Source organism: Pygoscelis adeliae, unplaced genomic scaffold (assembly GCF_000699105.1).
Source record: "Pygoscelis adeliae isolate BGI_AS28 unplaced genomic scaffold, ASM69910v1 Scaffold98, whole genome shotgun sequence".
Lineage (NCBI taxonomy): Eukaryota > Metazoa > Chordata > Aves > Sphenisciformes > Spheniscidae > Pygoscelis > Pygoscelis adeliae.
Window position 1 is genome coordinate 6,274,720 of NW_008825547.1, and position 19,067 is coordinate 6,293,786.

General features: G+C 41.2%; 1 protein-coding gene across 1 annotated transcript in view; it reads right to left on the bottom strand.

Moving 5' to 3' along the window:
- The window catches only part of CA8 (carbonic anhydrase VIII), a 65,642-nt gene extending 49,824 nt beyond the window's left edge, over nucleotides 1-15,818 (bottom strand). The window contains exons 1-2 of the mRNA XM_009332109.1: nucleotides 15,719-15,818; nucleotides 15,119-15,460 (exon numbers count right to left, since the gene is read on the bottom strand). Of these exons, the coding sequence (XP_009330384.1) occupies nucleotides 15,119-15,460; nucleotides 15,719-15,818 (442 nt within the window). The remainder of the gene's footprint in view (nucleotides 1-15,118; nucleotides 15,461-15,718) is intronic.
- Nucleotides 15,819-19,067: the final 3,249 nt, after the last annotated feature.

A 19,067-nucleotide genomic window follows, 5' to 3' on the forward strand; every position in this document is an offset into this window, starting at 1 on the left:
TGGTGGGGCCACACCTGGAGTGCTGGGTCCAGTTCTGGCCTCCCCAATACAAGAGAGATGTAGAGCTACTGGAGAAAGTCCAGCATAGGGACATGAAGATGATTAAGGGACTGAAGCATCTCTCACATAAGGAAAGGCTGAGAGAGCTGGGACCGTTCAGCTGGAAGAAGAGCAGGCTCAGGGGGACCTCATCAATGTGTACAAATACCTGAAGGGAAGGTGCAAAGAGGATGGAGCCAGGCTCTTTTCAGTGGTGCCCAGTGACAGGACCAGAGGCAATGGGCACAACCTGAAACACAGGAGGTTCACTCTGAACATCAGGAAACACTTTTTCACTATGAGGGTGACCAAGCACTGGCACAGGTTGCCCAGAGAGGTTTTGGAGACTCCATCCTTGGAGATATTCAAAAGCTGTCTGGACATGGTCCTGGGGAACCTGATCTGGGTGGCCCTGCTTGAGCAGGGGGTTTGGACAAGGTGATGTCCAGGGGTCCCTTCCAATCATTCTGTGATTCTGTGGTTTCTCCTCACCCCACAGCACTGTGCCCCTCCTATGGAAGGATGGAGGCCCTCAGTGAGGATAAGGGAGCCACTGAAAAAGCAAGGGAGCCCAGCTCTGTCCCTTCTGTTCTGAAGGACGGTTGAATCCTCCACAGTCATCACAGTGACCCCTTCATTTAGGCCACATCCAGGAGTGTGGTTTCAACAGCTCCTGCAGATTATACAGGATGTAGGGTTTGAGGAAAGTCTCTCCCCAACAAGAGGATGCCCCAGTTCAAGGATATGAAAGGACTCTTCCTTCTCCTTTGCCAACAGCCATGTATGGACCTAGAGAACATTAATTCTGTCAAGGGAAAAAAGGACAGAAGGGACCTCTGTAATAGGGATCTCCCTAGGCAGTGACCCAAACACTTTCATCAGTGACAGCAAGGGGAATGGGAACCCAGAACTGACAGTCTGCAATCCCTGACAGCAACCAGAAAAGGCAGCAGAGGCAGTCAAATAGCGTTGCTACAATGGTAAGTGGAAGTGCCCTTTGCTTACCGTCCTTGGCCACTTAAAGACAGTGGCCAGACCTCCCCACATTCTGGTATCCCAAGAAGATAATATCCTGATCCTGTGCTGTTGATCCACAAGCTTTGATCTACGTGTGGACCTCATTGTGCTTCAGTGTTCCCCAACTCAGCAGCAGTACTTGTGATTCCTGTGCAGGGCTGACATGGGAGCAGAAATTATCATCAGTGTGAAACTGAGATGGAAGGAGAAAAAGGACTGAGCTGGAGCTTCATTAGTGAAGCAAGAGAGCACTGGTTCATGAGCTGCGTGCAAGGTGAAAAGAAAATAGGACAAAAGAAGTAGAATGTACTGGGTTGGGGTTTTTTGAAGATCAGAACAGAAACACAAATTTCCTTCTGTGGGATCATTAGTTACTATCTTCACTATTGATAGCTGAAACGAATATATACTACCCAAGCAAACTACAACCATGGTGCAGCTTATTGAGGCAAAAAAGCAACTAGACCTTTTTCCTCATATAGTGAGTACCTGACATCAGTAAAAACAAAACACTGGGATTTTTTAATGTGAATTTTAGTCACATGAGATATCATGTTGTATATGCATACTTGTCTCCAATACCTAACTGGCTTTATTGGTTTTTAAGTTTTATCCCCTAATCAGTTCTTAAATACACGCTAGTTGTTTCTATTAATGTCAGTTCCTTTGAATCATTGCTCAGCCACATGGGGAAAAAACAAACATTCCCCTAAATCATCACTGAATCTGGTCCGTTTGACTGGAAATTCATTTTCCTCTTCAAGCAGAGTCGCACATTTTGAAAAAAACAGTCCTAGGAGGCTGGGTTCGTTCCCTTGCTCCTTGAGACACAGTACTTCATTCATGCCCTCTATTAAAACCTTTCCTGCGGTAGCTTTCCTGTGGGACGTCTGTTCTAGAATTTCACACTTATGAGAGGCAACATTATCAGACCTGTGAGTTCCGGAGAGTAACAAATACTTTTCATGGCTTCCCATAGCTTTCACGGCTTCCATTCATAACTGAACTTAAGAACTAAGCTACTTATATTTGTTGCCCTTCCTTTTAACATTTCCATTCTTTCCATATCTCTCTGCAAAATTACGCATAGCAAGTAAAGCCTTACTGAATAGTTGGCACTTCTTTATTCCTATATGTCTGCTTCGTTGTTTTCTATGCAAGTATCCTATTTCTTTGGTAGTTGTTGTCAGGCATAGCATGATCTAATCAGTAGTTTAGATTCTGCTGAAGACTCCTACAACTTATTTGATGGTAAAGTGTGTAAGTAACAAAGGAGTTCAAGGGTATGGCTCTACAATGAAATGGAGCACGGGACAGAGCTCTCACATCTAACTACAACCACAAATGCAGATATTGACCTGACCAATCTCCGCACAAACCGACTCGTTCATTTATGGACCCAGCTTCAAGTAAAAGAATTGAGACAATCAGATGAAGGTAGTAGCATGATCTAAGCCTTGTTCAAGGTCAGTGGGATTTTGTCTCCTTTAATGATGTAGGCACTCTTGAAAGTGTTGCACTCTGTCAGTCCATTTTTGTTCCTATGTATAGTATACTGATGATGTCCTATGCACTGCCCTTTGCCACATATTGATGTACTGTGCAATCATCTAGAAACACTCACTGTTGTAGCATTATGTTACCTGATATACTTGTCCCAAGGCATCCACTACCACTTTACAGTTCTTTCCTCTTTAATTAAAGCGTGCTTTTTGCGGGGATCACATGGTTTATGCCAGCCATCTGTGTTCCATCTCTCTCTTAAACTGACCTTATATCAATCTTCAGAAACTTTATTATTCCTAGACATCTAAAGTTTAAGTTTGTGCAGAAGCTTCCAATAGTTGACTTTACTATAAAAAGTTGTTAAATATATAACTATAATACACATAAATACATTCTTTATTCTGTAAAAATGTATTGCTTGTGGTGTTTGCTACATTGGCTCAGCATATTGAAAAATCTGTAGGGAGGCATAGTTATGTCCCTCAAGCTAGTATCAAATTGATGGGCAAAAAGTAGGAGAAGCCCAGCCAACGTGATCTTTGTTAGTGACATGGCACCTTACCAGCAGGAACAGGAGCAAGGCACCTCTCTTCTAAATCCCGGTTCAGCCTTTGATTCTGCGGAACATGCTGACTTCTTGTTTAACTGGGATTAATGATCACACCCTTTGATGACACCAGGAAAAAAAAGCTCAGGCACAGATCCAGGGCTTAACAGTTCCTCTTTGAACTCAGACGACAGTAGTTCAGAAGCAGCAGAGTCTCTGACGTTCCCTTTTGTCAAATGAGATATGGCATTTTGAAATACGTTTGGTATAATACTTAATCCTAGTGAGATTGCAAACAACTGTTCTTGTACTTCCTAAATCTAGATATGGTTATTATTATTTGTTATAGAATTACCGATTTTTTCCGAATACAGTATACCTTTTCTATACACCTTAAAATGTATATATTGGGAAAACCAAGCCTGAAACAAAATTCAGCATCCAAACACTGTGAAATTTGTATGCATAAATTGTCATTAATGACTAGCAACATTTTTTAAGAGGTTAAGTTTCAACAACTGTACTTACAGCTTTCAGCCCACCAAAGGGTAGAGTCCAATTAAGAGAACTGTACGGGTTACTAAGAAATCTGTAGGAAAAATAAAAGCAGAATTACATACAAGTTATTTTTAACTATACAGTCCTACCTGCATGACTCTGTGCAGGCCACAGAGCTGATGGTTATTTCTCTGATTTGAGGGATCAGAAATTCAGACCGAGAGGATCATATTTCTTTTATTACTCACTTTTTTCTTTATTACCTTGCTGCCAGCAAAGAGCAGTTGAGGGCATGCAGGACTTAATATTATGATAAGGAAAGAAATGTTCTGTGGGATATTAAGAGCATTCCATTTGGGGCAATTTAGAGTACATTTATGCTTCTCTAAGCCAGATCTCAGTTCTTGCCAAGGTGTCCTGAAAGAAAAGGCAATGTCCACATGGCACCGCAGCCAACTGAAGGGATCAGGAGCATCTAGCTTTTTCAGTGAACAGGCCTTCCTATTTTGCTTCCTGTGTTGGACTACGAAGTTGGCCAGCAATCATCTCTCATGTGGTCTTGTTTCTATCTTTATTTCTTGCCAGGTTACTCTCTCAAATAAGTTTGATTCTTTTCCAAACTTAGAAGTGTAAACAGAAAGTTTCTGCATTTGACCATTGAAGTACAAGTTTATATATAACAAAATTGAAAATCTCTCTGCGCATTTTAAAAGGAGCTAGTTCATTACAAGGAATAACATTCCAATATTCCTGGAATAATATTATTTGCCTATCATTTTTTTCTGCAACTGAAGTAATGTGGTACAAAAAGGAAAAGGATGGTTGGGTAGTATAAATAGCCCAAGATGAAAAGGTAAAGAGAGACCATTTTCAATAAAGGGACCATTTATAGCAAAGAGAAACCATTTACAGTGAATGACTCCGTATGTTTGCAAGTCAGTTTACATTGGCAAATGCCATCCTGCAAACATTGCAAAATACGTCAGCTGGATCCCGATCTCCCCTTCTATCCACACCAAAGTGTGGTTTCAGTGGCCTTGTGTGTTTTATGGTCTGGAAGTGTAAACTTGTGCTTCTTGGCTTTACCAGCTAATAGGAAAGCAGGCTGGTCCTGCACACAGTTCACACATTGGACTTTACACGTTTTGGGGGGGGGAATTAAAAGATCAAAACATTGACAAACATTTTTTTCTACAGGACAGGTATAAAACTCTTACGTGCAAAATTGCATCTGTAAGAGTGCACAAGAGATGAAGGGAAAATGGGAACAGGCTAATATTTCTGAACCAATGGCCATAATTGGCATATATTCTCCCCGTGTTCAAATGTGTAAAGCGGGACTATTATGGCTGCCCATGAGAATTCACACATACATCTAGAGGACACTAAAACTACGACGAGATAGTTTCAAGTTCTTCAAAGAAAACCCAAGGAATAGGAAGCCATTTCTAAGGACTAAAAATACCACAGTCAAAAGGGAAGTAAAGAAATAATAAAAAATACAGTGTAATTAAGGGCACATTAAAAAAATTAGAGAATTATCTAGTGTAGTCTCCTGAAGCTTTTCTTTTTCCTAACAGGATCTAGTCCTGGAAAAAAATCTGTAAAGAATTATAAAAAGTGGCGAAGACAACAGGAATTGCTGATGAAGTAAAATAAGTACAAAAGTAAAGTGAAGTCCTGCAGACAATAGAAGAGTAGAAAGGAAGTGAGTTAATTTTTTTTTCCCCAGTAGGCTAAAAGGAAAAGACAGATAAAGGATGAAATAGGATCTCTCTGAAACACAGAATGCAAATGATAATCAAGGGCCCTGACATGGCAAAACTCCTATGTAAATAGTTCTTTATTTCTTTAGGAAGGAAGCAGAACCAAAGATACACCCAGACCCAAACTCAAGGAAGTGCTCAGAGGAAAAATCTGCAATAAGGAGATGATAAATATTTATTTACCTAACTGTAATAATTTCAGATCTTTAACATTTAATGAGATTCCTGAAGGATTATGAGTTTCATCTAATACCTTTTGAAATGAAGTGGCTTTTTGTCAGTGAAACTGATAGATGTTAAACCCACTACCTGCAAATTAAATGTTTAAAAAAGAAGCACTGAATCAGGGAAAGATGTAATATCTTGTACTGTTTAAAATAAAAGGAGAGAATTAGCTAAACAATGAGCCTGAGCAGTTTTTCACTAGAAGAGCACAAGCAGGTGTTGGCTTAAAGGTGTTGGCTTTTCATCTGGGAAGCTCGTGAGAAAGGGGAAGCACTGATCACGGTCAAGTGGCAGGGGGATAACAACATATTTGATTCTGTAAAATGATGGCAAAAGAAGAGTCAGTTCTTCATTCATTCTACTAAGTTTTGCTTATCAATGTGTAAACATCCATAGATGACAAAGCACTCATGCACCCAGTTCCGGTAAAGCTATGAAATTATACATTCAGAGTGCGATCTGGCTTCCTATATCACAAGCTATTACATTTCACACAGTTACTCATGTATTAAGTTAATTATTTGGCTATCAATAAATAATAACTTGTGTTTTGCTACAGCATATTTTCCAGAAATGCATGACCTGAAGACATCAAGAAATGAAGAATTAATTAATTTGACAGTTTGTTCCAGTGGTTAATCCCCTTAACTAATGGGTACCCAATTCTAATTTGAATTTATCTGGTTCTAACTTCCAGCCACTGGTTCACGTTATGCTCGTTTGCCTTGACTGAAGAGCTTTTATTGCTTTGCGTTTTCTCTCCAATGTGCTTACCCACTTTAGTCTGGTCACCTCTGTGTGGTCTAAAGAAGAGGAGCTCATTAACACTTACTAGAGCGTTAAGACCAGGATATCTTGGTTTTAGCTTTTTTCTGCGCATTTTCCCATTTTCCACATTAAAAATACAGACACCAGAACTCTCCTGTGTAGCTCTTGTTTTCTTCTCTGTGTTCTCATTCATTTCTTTTTATGTGAAAAAAATGGACCATTCACATTAGTCTTTTTTTTTTTTGCTGCTGAATCAGACATTGGAGGTCTTGTTCTGCTGCTGTTTAGTATAAACATTAAATCCTCTTTCTGAGTCAGGGTATCCAGGAGCCAGTCTACAGAATGTGGACACAGCCTGCATTATCATTTTACATTTAGTTGACCTAAAATGCCGTTCATTTGAATGAGTCCTAGTGTTCATTTTTAATCAGAATCTTGTGCACTAGTAAATCATATGCCTCATAAAAATGTATAATCTCATTATATATGTTTGTTTGACAAGACATACTACTTTCTGTAAAACTATTGTCACTAGCATTAATTATATTCCTCTCCATCAAGCTTTTATGACTGTAATCCCATACCAATGTTTTTCGTATTTTTCACGGAACTGTTGTCAAGCTAACCAGACAGTAATTACCTAGATTGTCTCATTTCTCTCTTTTTTCTTTAATATTTACATAATGTTAAAATTCTTCAAGTCTTGTAACATTTTCCCGGATTTGTTAAAAATTGACAGAAAAGGCTGAAGATCTGTTCAGCCAATTCTTGTAGAACTCCAGGGTCTGAGTACATAGATTTAAATCAGATTTTAAAAATCTAAGTTTTATGATATTGTATAATACCACTTAGCTATTAATAAACTGCAAAATTCTTTACCCACACATAATGTAAGCAGATCAGACTTCTTCTCTCCAGACATCGAACCCCCAAAATATTTATGAATATTTTATTTCTTTATCATCATTAACAACTGCATAGTCTCAGCCAATAATTGACTTTGGGTTTCTTTTCTTACTAATGTAGTTAGAATATGGTTGCTTATTTGTGTGAGCCCTAGCTATGGATTTTTCCCTGAAGTGTTCATCAATATTTTTATAGTCCACAATTTCTACTTCATATCAATATTTGTTTACTCCTTTTTCCACTTATTACAGTTTTTATTTCTAATTATGTTTTTTATTCACCACTGAATCAGCACCAGGTTCTAAGTACAGCTGCTCTTTTTTTTTCAGTGGCAGAGTTGTGACAATATTTGTCACATTTTATAGCAATTAAAGAGCTCCCTATTTTCATTCAATTTTGGCTACCTTTTTCCTCTCAAGTCACGTCACTTGTAATCTTAGCGATAGAAAACAAACCATATGATTTCAAAGTATATACAGCAGGCAGCAAAAGATATGGAAAGCAGTTTGCAGTTTCAAAGTCCAGTGGTCAACTGCAGATAATAATTATGAAGGCGCAAGTATTTAAAGGGAGACCAGGCAGCAAATGATAGAGGACAGTGTGAGATAACACTGCAACGCTGCTAGAAAGACTCTTAGCTCACATCCTCAGTTTTGCAATTCAAAACGGTTCAACTGGAGCCTAGGAACAGGAGATGTTTCCATTCAGATTTAGATTTTACTGTTCATTAATCATGTTTCAATGTAGATAACTAGGAAGAAGCAACTGATTTTGTTCTAATTGAAATGTTTGGGGTAGGAACACTGAACACTGATTTCTTGAATTAGTATTCTTCCAGGGTGATAATATAAGCAAAAATAATGTAATAATACCTGCCTTAGATTAGATGTGTTATAAAAAGAATTAGTAAAGGGATTTATCTTTGTATCCCGACCCTCAAAAAACTGACATCTTACATGGACACAGAAATGTTCCTATTCAGAAGTGCAAAGGGACCACTAACTTTCCAAGCCACTGAACAACTTCAAACAGCTGCCATTAAAAATAAAAATCCTTTCACACACTGAATATAAAATCATTGCCCAAAACGCCCCAGATTTCCATACAGTAAGTTATCCAGTGGCTCTAATATTTATCAATTATGTCCTGCAATACATCCATATACAGCAGTTTTGTATAAAAAAGGGGAAAAAAAAGGCATTAGAGAAGACCTCTTCACTAAAAAGAAGAGCTTGATATAAGCTTTTTCTATTTTTTCCTATAAGATTTTGTATTTCACAGTGTCCACTCTCCCGTTTAAGAATCTGAAAATAGGCATTTTCTGGTTTACACTGAAACATGGGAGTCTTAAATATCTCTTCAGCTGCTTCCTAATGTTTGTTCCACAGGAAGGGAGTTAGTTCATAGCACAGTGTGCTTTGTTGTATCTGCATCAGCAAAGCAGATAAGCTCAGCCTCTCTTCATCTGGAAAAGGGGCAGAGGAAGAGCACCAGGAGACAGTGCGGTACTTAAGGATTATTGTGAAGGTTTCAGGGAACAAGGCGACTGTCAGGTAAGCACAAAAGGTCCTCTGCTCTTTATGTTCCCGTGCTGCTTCCCAAACTCCTCAACTGTGTGTAAACACTTTCTCTGAAATAGCTTATTTTTGGGTCCCAGCTGTGGTAAGTATTTCTCACAGTGAACTGAAATTTTCCTAAATTCTATTATTATTATTCCTGCTTAGCACTTAAATTCTTATCTTGGCACTGAAACGCTCTGTCTTGGGTATGTTAACATACATTCGAGCGCCGGGTATTCCCTTCACGCAGAAGATGGCCCATCTCCAGCAGCTCTACTTGACATGCTTGGGCTGGCGTTATATTGAAGGAGCCAGCAGGGCTTTTTGCTGCAAATCTGACGCTCCATAAGATTTGGCTACCTATATACTTTGATTAAACAATAGTTCGTTCCAGAGAGACTTTATCATATGAAAGGGCAGGCTCCTCGTGAGTCCCTGCGTGTTTTTGGCTTTGGCAGATCCCTCCTTGGAATTCAGAGAGGCAGAAGATACTTTTCAGGTTGAAAGGCATCATTTATAGTTTCTTGGGACTTTTCCTGGACTGTCTACATTAGCAATAAGTAGAAGGCCTGCAGCAATAAGACAGATGGCACTAAATCAAAGCATCTACAAAGCTTCGAAAAGTACAATTCTTCTGTGAGCTTCCCGTGAGCACTTTCTCCCTTACCCTCACACTTCTTTTAGCGTCTCTGTTCGGGGCTGAGCTTTTGGCACAGTCATTGACACACAGCTTTGTCAAGTTGCAAATTACAAACTACAAGTGTGGAAATACAAAATTAAAAGCTTGTTTATCACAGAGCTTCTTTGCTAGCATAGGGCATTGAAGCAAGTTGTTCTGTGACAGGAGGGCTAGTGCTTTTCCAGTGTCACGGGGAAAGTGAAATCCGTGCCAGGCAATGCAGCGCATCAGCCCAGGAAGCTGCAGGAGTTTACAAGAAAAACTTCTTTCATAGTTAAAATCCCAGAGACTCTACAAAATCCCTGTGGCGTGGTGTTTAAAATGAGGTACTGCAAGAGTGGCAAATAAAAGTGGGCATGCTCTGCTAATGAGGGCAAATTGTGCCAGCTCTTTACAAAGAATAGCATGTTTCTACCCACATCAAACCAGCTCTGCTTGATAGATGTGGAAAGAGAGGGAAGAGAGGCTATGGCACTGTTTATTCCTTTCTACTCACCTTGGTCTGGCATCTTGTAGAGTCTATGGATCGTATTGGGTCTGATCTTGTCCTCATTGAAAAATGACAATGATGTTTTGTGTGAGAGTTGGATTGCCCAGGGGGAAAATGTCAGTATTCAGATTCTCACCACACACCCAAACATAACATGCTCTCAGATTACATTGCTGTTCACTTTAACAGCAATAATATGCGTGGCAACAATAAGATTGTGGCCTTCATCAGGTTCAGGAGTTAAGAAACTGTCATGAATGATAACATTTTACAACTACTACTTCAGGGTATTTATATGCAGATTCAGACAGTGCTGCAATGTATGGAAAGTACCTGTTTGGGGGTTTCTAGCTTATAAGAAATTTTGTGGCTCTAATAGCATTCAATTAAAGCAGACTTTTTTTCTAGTATTAGGCCTTTTTTCATACGTACTTTCTCTGGTAATTTAATAAAACGTTCCTTACATCCTCGTGTTTAAATTATATTCCCATACAATCTGCATCCATCGGAGTTGATTAGAGAGCAACAGTGCATGCTGTAACTTCCAAAGAGCTGGCGTCTCACACCCTCATTAGCAGAAGTGTATCTAGAAGTTATAAGTGCCTTTCTAAAGATACGTACAACACATCTCCCTGAGACTTATTCACTTCCTGCTTTTCTCCAAAAGCAGCTGAAAGAGGCACTCTGCACCTGCTTTCTCCTTGTGCTGACATCTGTTTCTAAATGAGAAAGGAGGCAATGAATGTTAAGCTGAAGGGACTTATTTTATTTATGGTTGCAAAGATTCTTGGCTTGAAAAATCAGTTCAATTCCAGTGCCTTTCACCTTCCATGCTAAGCAGGGAGACAAAGAGAGCATTCATAGACACAACACATGAGACACGGGGCAGTCTAATGGCATTAGAACAGTTCAGTGAAGCATTAATGAATTTACAGTGATGACAGCACAACAGTGCTAGGATCTAATCTGCTCTGTGGTAAGTGATTTTCATAAGTAACCTCAAACACAAATAACCAGTCACGACTCTAACTAAAATCTTTTGTTTTCTGACAAAACATAGTCAACTATTTATCTTTTGAAACCAGTAGCCATTCCCTTGCTTGCTGTGTCGTTGATGTTCCTCCAAACCATGTCATATCTCAGACTGTTCTCACCAAGCTCAGATGAGACTTCAGCTATTCCGAGCTTCTGATATTTCAAATACATTTTTGCCAATAATCTATCTCCTGTGCTTCATGCCGCTAGCCTCAGCAGCTGCTTGGAACTGAGATCCAGAAAAAAGCCTTGCACAGAAAAATAGGTGGTATGATCTTGTCCATAATGCCATACCTTTAATCCAACTTTACATTCACATCCTTTTCTTCACCATCGTACCTCCTTGCTGTCACCTATCTGTGCCTACTCATGTATTTGGGTGAGGCGGACATATAAGGTGTTAAATCAGATATCAGCAAGGTTCTTGAGATAAGGAAAGATGTGAGCGCTGGCTGTTTACACAAGATCTTATCCTGCCTCACTGACATCAAAAAGATTATTGCCATTGACTTAAATGAGCATGGTGACGGAGTCAGCAACCTCTGCTAGACTGCCTGTTTCCAGAATCCTAGAGAGGAAGGTGTTGGGCTTGAGGAGATAAATATGTGTGGGAGCTTCTCTTCATTCTGCCAAGAATGGTGGTCACACATTAGTATCCACAAATTTATTCACAGGATTAGTAATTTCATTGTAGACATTCCCTCGTAAGGAGAATTGAGTTCTGTACTTGAAGCGAAGCAAAGTAAAAGTACTTCCAGTATTTCTTAAATGTCTGTGTTCTTAAATATATCCCATGACATTTCTCTGAAGAAATAGGTGTTCTTCCAAATGATATAAAGATACATATTCTAAATCACGTTCTCCCTTCCCAGGAAAATGTGAATGAAACTATACTGGAAACAGGCAAGGAGAACAAAGAGGAGGAAAAGTGACCGTCGCTGTAAGTTTTCGGGGATCTGCCAAATCTCTCTGAAGATGGATTTCGGTTACTTAGATGAAGGCAGGCTGGAGTGGGGAAAGGTGACAGTAAGAAGTGGAGATACACTGCAGTCTGTGGTGTTCCTACAGCATGGGTAAATACAATGAAGCTTGCCTTACTTTAGTTTACTCCAGCACTAATACCGGTGAAACCAAGCAGTGTGGGGTGCAGTGCAGACCAGCTAATTGCATAAATACCCAAAGGTCTGGGAAGGCTGGTATAGCACCACAAAAGCCTTTGTGATCAGTACCCAAGTCAGCAAGTCCAAAGGTAACTTTCATAGCAGCTAGAGTTTATTAGTATACCAGTAAGAACTCTAACTGCGCTCCAGATGCACTGTAGCAGTTTTCTTACTCAAAGAAAATGTGGCTCTAAGGACATTGTCATGAGAGAGGAACCACAAAAGCAAGGAAGAACAGAAGTGCGTCCACAGAGTTTTATTTACTCCCCAGACTGCTTGTCAATTGATTTCAGTGGGACTTCTCATGTCAGCAGGGATTGCTGGGAGAGGAAGACAAATCTGTCCTTCTTCTATCAGAAATGCTTTGAGAATCAGATTTACAAAAAAAGATTATATAGGATTGATTGCCTTCATTATCCTCATTTTAGTAATATTATTAGCTATAAATCACAGGACAATTTCATATGGAATTACATTCTTATTAATATCACAACATCCTCATCCCCCCACCAGTTATCATGTTCATTCATCATATGCTGGAAATCCCAATAAAATTATCTAACTGGAGACTAATAGCATGGCTGAATATTTCCCGCTTCCATATCTTCTGTTAGCTTCTTTTTATCTTTCTTTGTTTTTTAATTTTTTTGTTGTCAAATTGTATTGCAGAGCACAGAACGCTTTTCTGGTCCTTACCATGTCTCATACATTAAAAATGCATTAGAGAAGATATCAACTACCTTGATTTGCTTTAGAATGTTGTCTTTCCCTCATAGCCACTGAAAATAAGACTCATGAATGCATTAATCGTAAACAGAGTAAGTGGTGATTCCTCATCTATTAAAAATGCAGGCCCAAACTTACTATTAAAAGGATGATGCAAAAAAAAAGTATAGTTTTCTCCATATGCTTGATGTTCAAAATAATTCATTGATGATAATAATAATAACAATAATAGGAAGCTGAAGAAAAAATAAAATTACCTTGTCTAATTCAAACCTGGAAAGAAAATTAGTTTTCCCGAACAACCAAAAACTGCTTTCAGAAGTGGTTTTATCTCTGTGGAATTGGTGCAAAAGTCATGCTGTTACATATTCCTTCTGTTCAGTACCTAAAAGTCTGGGGGAGATATTTTTTCACACATATTCCCAGCCCTGCTCTATTCCCTTTGTGCTTTATGGGATCAGCACAAAAGGTCTAGAAAATAGGCTGGAAAAATCAGCTGCGGGTTCTCCTTGAGAGAAAGGCTCCCCAGCTGCCACAGTGCCAGCACAGCCAGCTGTCCCCCACCAGCAGCTCGCTCCTCCTCTCCAGCACGCTGAACAGACCAAGGTCATGATGCTCACTGTGCTCCTTACCTGGGGGTGGGACAGCCCAGGCCCTAAGGACTGCAGCTGGTGAGGAGCGGCAAAGCATCCACCATCTTCCCCAGAATCAGGTGCGAAATGGTCCCTGCTGTCTCTCTGTTTGGATGTCAGGATCCTGTGTGCACCTACACCCCACAGGTTTTTACAGGAATTCTTTCTAATAGGACTTATTAACAGGAGCAAAGCATGATTGTATCCATGCCTCTAACATGGGGCTTCCTACAGAGAAGGAAGCTTTTAATTATATAATTTTTTAAATTATATAAGCAATGATTTGACAGAATGGCTGAGGTTGGAAAGCACCTCTAGAGATCATCTAGTCCAAACGCCCTGCTCAAAGCAAGGTCTTTAGCTGACCTTGCTCAAGACTGCTCAAAGCCATGTCCCATTGGGTTTTGAGTTATCTCCAAGCATAGAGACTCCACCACCTCTCTGGGCAACCCATGCCAGTGTTTAACCACCTCCAGAGTAAAAAAGGCTTTTTATTAATGCTTAAGTGGAATTTCCTGTATTTCAGTTGCCCTATTGCCTCTTGTCCTGTCACAGGGCACCACTGAAAAGAGCCTGGTTCCATCCTCTCTGCTCTCCTCCATCTGGTATTTATTCACATTGATGAGATCCTCCTGAGCCTTCTCTTCTGGTTGAACAGTCCCAGCTCTCAGCCTTTCCTCATAGGAGGGATGCTCTAGTCTCTTAATCATCTTCATGTCCCTATGCTGAAATCTCTCCAGTATGTCTATGTCTCTCTTGTACTGGGGAGCCCAGAACTGGACACAGCACTCCAGGTGTGGCCTCACTAGCGCTGAGTAGAGGGACAGGATCATCTCCCTCAACCTGCTGTCAACACTCCTCCTAATGCAGTCCAGGAGGCTGTTGGCCTTCTTCATTGCATGGGTGCATTTCTGGCTCATTTTCAACCTGGTGTCCACCAGGACCCTTGGGTCCTTTTTGTTAAAGATGCTCTCCAGCTGGTTGACCCCACCACCGGGTATCTGCGGTTGTTCCTCTCCAGGGGCAGGACTTGGCATTTCCCTTTGTTGAACCTCATAAGGTTCCTGTCAGCCCATTTCTCCAGCCTGTCGAGGTCCCTCTGGATGGCAGCACAAACGTCTGGTGAAGCAGCCCCTCCTCCCAGTTTTGTATCATCTGCAAACCTACTAAGGGTGCACTCCGTCCCACCATCTAGGTAACTTAAGAAGATATTAAACAGTGTTGGTCCCAGTATCCACCCCCAGTGTACAACTCTGGTGATTGGCCTCCACATTGACTTTGTGTGGCTGATCACAATCCTTTCAGCCCAGCAGTTCAGCCAATTTTCAGTCCAGCTCGCTGTCCTCTTACCTAGTCTGTACTTCATCAGTTTGCCAGTGAAGACATTATGGCAGACAGTGTCAAAAACCTTGTTTAACTCAAGATAAACAACATCCACTGCTCTCCCCTCATGCACCAGACTAGTCATTTTGTCATAGAAGGCTACCAGGTTGGTCAAGAATGATTTCCCCTTCCTAGACCCATGCTGACTACTCCTAGTCACCTCTTGTACTTCATGTATTTACAAATGGCATCCAGGATTATTTGCTCCATCTCCTCCCCAAGGACTGAGGTGAGACTGACTGGCCTGTAGTCCCTTCTGGAAGAAAGGAGGACTTTCTTCCAGTCCTCAGGAAACTTCCCTGATTGCCGTGACCTTTCAAAGATTATCGAGAGTGGCCTTGCAGTGACATTGGCCAGCTCTCTCAGCACTTGCACTTGCATCCCATCAGGTCCCATGGACTTGTGTGTGTCCAAGTTGTTTAAGTGTTCCCTAACCTGATCCTCCTCCAACAATGGTAATTCTTCCTTGTTCCAGATGTTCCTGTGGGTCTCAGGGGCCTGGGATTCCTGAAGTTCAGTCTTACCTGTAAAGACCAATAAGAAAAGGGCATTGAGTACATTGGCCTTTTCTGTGTCCTCTGTCACCAGGTCCCCTGACTCCCCAGCAGTGGGCACACATTTTCCCTAGTCTCCTTTTGCTGCCGATGTACCCATAGAAACCTCTTTTGTTGCCCTTCACATCACTCACCAGATTCAACTCCAGGCAGGCTTTGTTTTTCCTAACTGGATCCATGCATCCTTGGGCAGTGTCTCTATATTTCTCCTATAACACCTAACCCTACTTCCACCCCTTGAATGTTTCTTTTTCTCTCTTTGAGTTTTGTCAAGAGCTTCTTGTTCATCCATGCAGGCCTCCTGCCACCTTTGCTTGACCTCTGGCATGTGGGGATGGACCACTCTTGAGTGTGGAGGAGGTGATCCTTGAAAATCAGCCAGCTCTCCTGGTCTCTTCCTCTCTTCTTCAAGATGGTGTCGCATGGGATTCTTCCAAGCAGGTCCCTGAACAGGCCAATGTTTGCTTTCCTGATATCCAGGGTTATTAACCTGCTCTTTGCCTTCTCTCAGGATCCTGAGCTCCACCATCCCATGGTCAAGGTGGCCAGGGTTGCCCCTGATCTTCACATTTCCAACCAGTTCTTTGTTTGTAAAAATCAGGTCCTGCAGAGCATCTCCCCTCTTCATCTCCTCAACCACCTCTGTCAGGAAATTGTCATCAGTGCACTCCAGAAACCTCCTGCATTGCTTTTGCCCTGCTGTGTTGCCCCTCCAAAAGATATCAAGGTTATTAAAGGCTCGTGTGGGGATGTGGGCCAGTGAACATGAAATTTCTTCCGGTTGTCTGAAGGAGGCCTGATCTGCTTATTCTACCTGATCGGGCAGTCTGTAGCAGACACCCACACCAACGTCAGTCACGTTGGTCTGCCGGCCAGTCCAGACCCATAAGCTCTCAGCTGGCTCATGGCAGAGCTCCATGCATCCCCGCTTCTCTCTCAAATACAGGGCAACTGTCCCTCCTCACCATCCCGTCCCGTCCTTCCCAAAGAGACTGTATCCAGCCATTGTAGCACTCCAGTTGTGTGAGTGGGATTCGCCCGTTAATCAGAGATTTCTAAAAATGTAGGCTCCATCTACTGAAGAATTCAAAGGTGAGTGTTTTCCTTTTTTTTATTTCTTTTCTAAACAATTGGCAACAAACAGAAAGTCCATTACTCAGTACCATTGCGAAGCATATGTGTTATGGTCAAATACGTCCTATGCTGCTGTTAGTTTTGTAACAAAGAAATGCTTCTATCGAATGGTTCTTATCAACAAAATTAAATAGAAATGATAAATGGCTTGCTAATATTTTTCTGTGAGCCAGTTTTTAAATGGGTCACTTTGTTCTTCTCTTTACTAGCAACCTAAAATAGAAGTTATTATATCAACAGTGGTTTGCACATAATAGAATGTTATCTGAAATTGAGTTTGGTAATGTTTTTCCTTGAAAATTAAGGCTATAGTAGTATAGTTATTGAAAATTATCATAGTTCACTTTTTATTTTTCTATTTAAAAGCAAAATTCTTGATAGTAAAAATTGCAGTTGAAGTTCTGAGTAGAGAAAATGATCTCTTGGTACAGGCAATAAGGAAAATGAATGTTCATGTTGAGAGCATAGTATTACTGAGGCTTTATTTCCCTTCATGGGCCAAATTTTCTGCCGGAATATTTGATGCACTTCCACAGACTTCAGTGGGACTGCACCAATTTATGTTAAAGAGAATACAGGACTTTTTTTTTTTGTTAAAATTGAACTAAGTTATAAAAATAAGATAGAATTTAAGTAAAGCATTGACAGCATTTTCTTTCACAAATCTTGGTTTTGAAAAGCTATTTACAAAAATCAAACTGTGGTCCATTTCTCCCCGGAGTATCTTGCAGATGTGCAGCTGCAGCTCTTCAACACCAAGGAAAATACGAGCTACCCACGAACACCAGCAAAAAGCCAGGCACATGCAGCCCACCCAAGGCACGTGGGGCCATCCAAGAGTCACCAGCACCTCCAAGGGAGGGGTTTTTTACACGCACTGTGAAACACTCTGGGAAAGTGGGAATTCAGATGTGCGCGGGGTGCAAGCTGTTCGGCCCAGCTCAGATTTATGAATTACTGCAGTGCTGGTGAGGATTGTGTTCAGGCAATGCCACGTGCGGCTGTAGAGAATTCCTTCTCAGAGAACAGATTTTCCCACTATCGTGTAAGCAGCTTCTGCTCCCACTCAGCTCTCAGTTCAGGATTAAAGGGCATCTCAGGGCTCCACTTCAGTGGCTTAAGTTAAAGTAGGGCTAGAATGGTCAAAATCATTTGCAACCCTTAAAAACATAATAAGGGAAAATGAAGAGGTCTTTCCACCACCTGCTGAGGAGAAGGGAAGCGCAGGAGAGAACAGGCTCGAGTAGAAGGTCCTGACTACACCAGGCACTGTGCGTTAGACTCTGGGGATTTCTTCAGAGAGGTGAACTTCACTTGCACTGAGATCAGTGAAAACCTGCGCATTCCATCTGTTTCTCATAAAAAAAATACCTCTGAGTCTCTCCAGCGTGCAAGTCAGAACTGTCTGAAAGTCACAGGGAAATGAAGGGCTGAAAGGCTAAGAATTTCATGCTTCTTTTTCTTTTTATATACTCTTTATCCCCGCAGATCCTATGGGAAGCATAGGACTACAGCACAGGGACAGCCAGAAAGATTCAGGGCTGTTAAATTAGTAGCTTGTTTAAATCCCAAGGTAAACTAGTTGTGCTAAATTAATCTATGAACCCTCACGTTAGATCTAGAGCCTCTGAGCAGTACAGATATTTTGAGATGATCTAATTGTGGCTGGAGAGAAGGGAGAATATGGGCACGAGTAATGCTACACTGTGTGCCGCAGTGGGGTTAGCACACAGCGCAGTGCAAAAAGCTGACACGGGCAACACAGCCAGAACACCAGGGATCAAAGATGTCTAGGCATTTCTGAAAATTAGTTGCTGGAATAATGGTAGGATAGCAAGTTTGAAATGCTTGCTAGGAAACTGAGGAAGATGTGCAAAGCAAAAGTAGGAGTTTCTGGAAGTGGTGGAGGGATTGGAAAGAGCAGGGAAGGCTACTGCTGCCAATTAATAGATTAATAGATGGGATCTGTCTCTCATGGGAGTTTTTCCAGCTCTTAAGCAGGAATCAGAAGCCCCCCCAGCTAGCTTTGTTTTCTAAACTCAGGCAGGACCAGTTAACCGGAGTGAATTAGAGGATGCAGGGACTACCATCTTTAACATCGTATTGGGAAGCAGGGGACAGGTCTTGACAAATTGCAGGTGAAGGCTGCTCCGTGGAGCCAAGCGAGAGCAGTGTTCGGGGTAACCCAAGGCTCTGTCTGGCAGACGCTGTGGGGTGGAAGCATGTCGTGGTTTAACCTCAGTCGGCAACTAAGCACCACACAGCCGCTCGCTCACTCCCCCCCACCCGGTGGGATGGGGGAGAGAATTGGAAGAGCAACAACTGAGAAAAACTCGTGGGTTGAGATAAAAATAGTTTAATAATTGAAATCAAATTATAATAATAATATGATAATAATAATAATAATACACAAAGCAAGTGATGCACAGTACAATTGCTCACC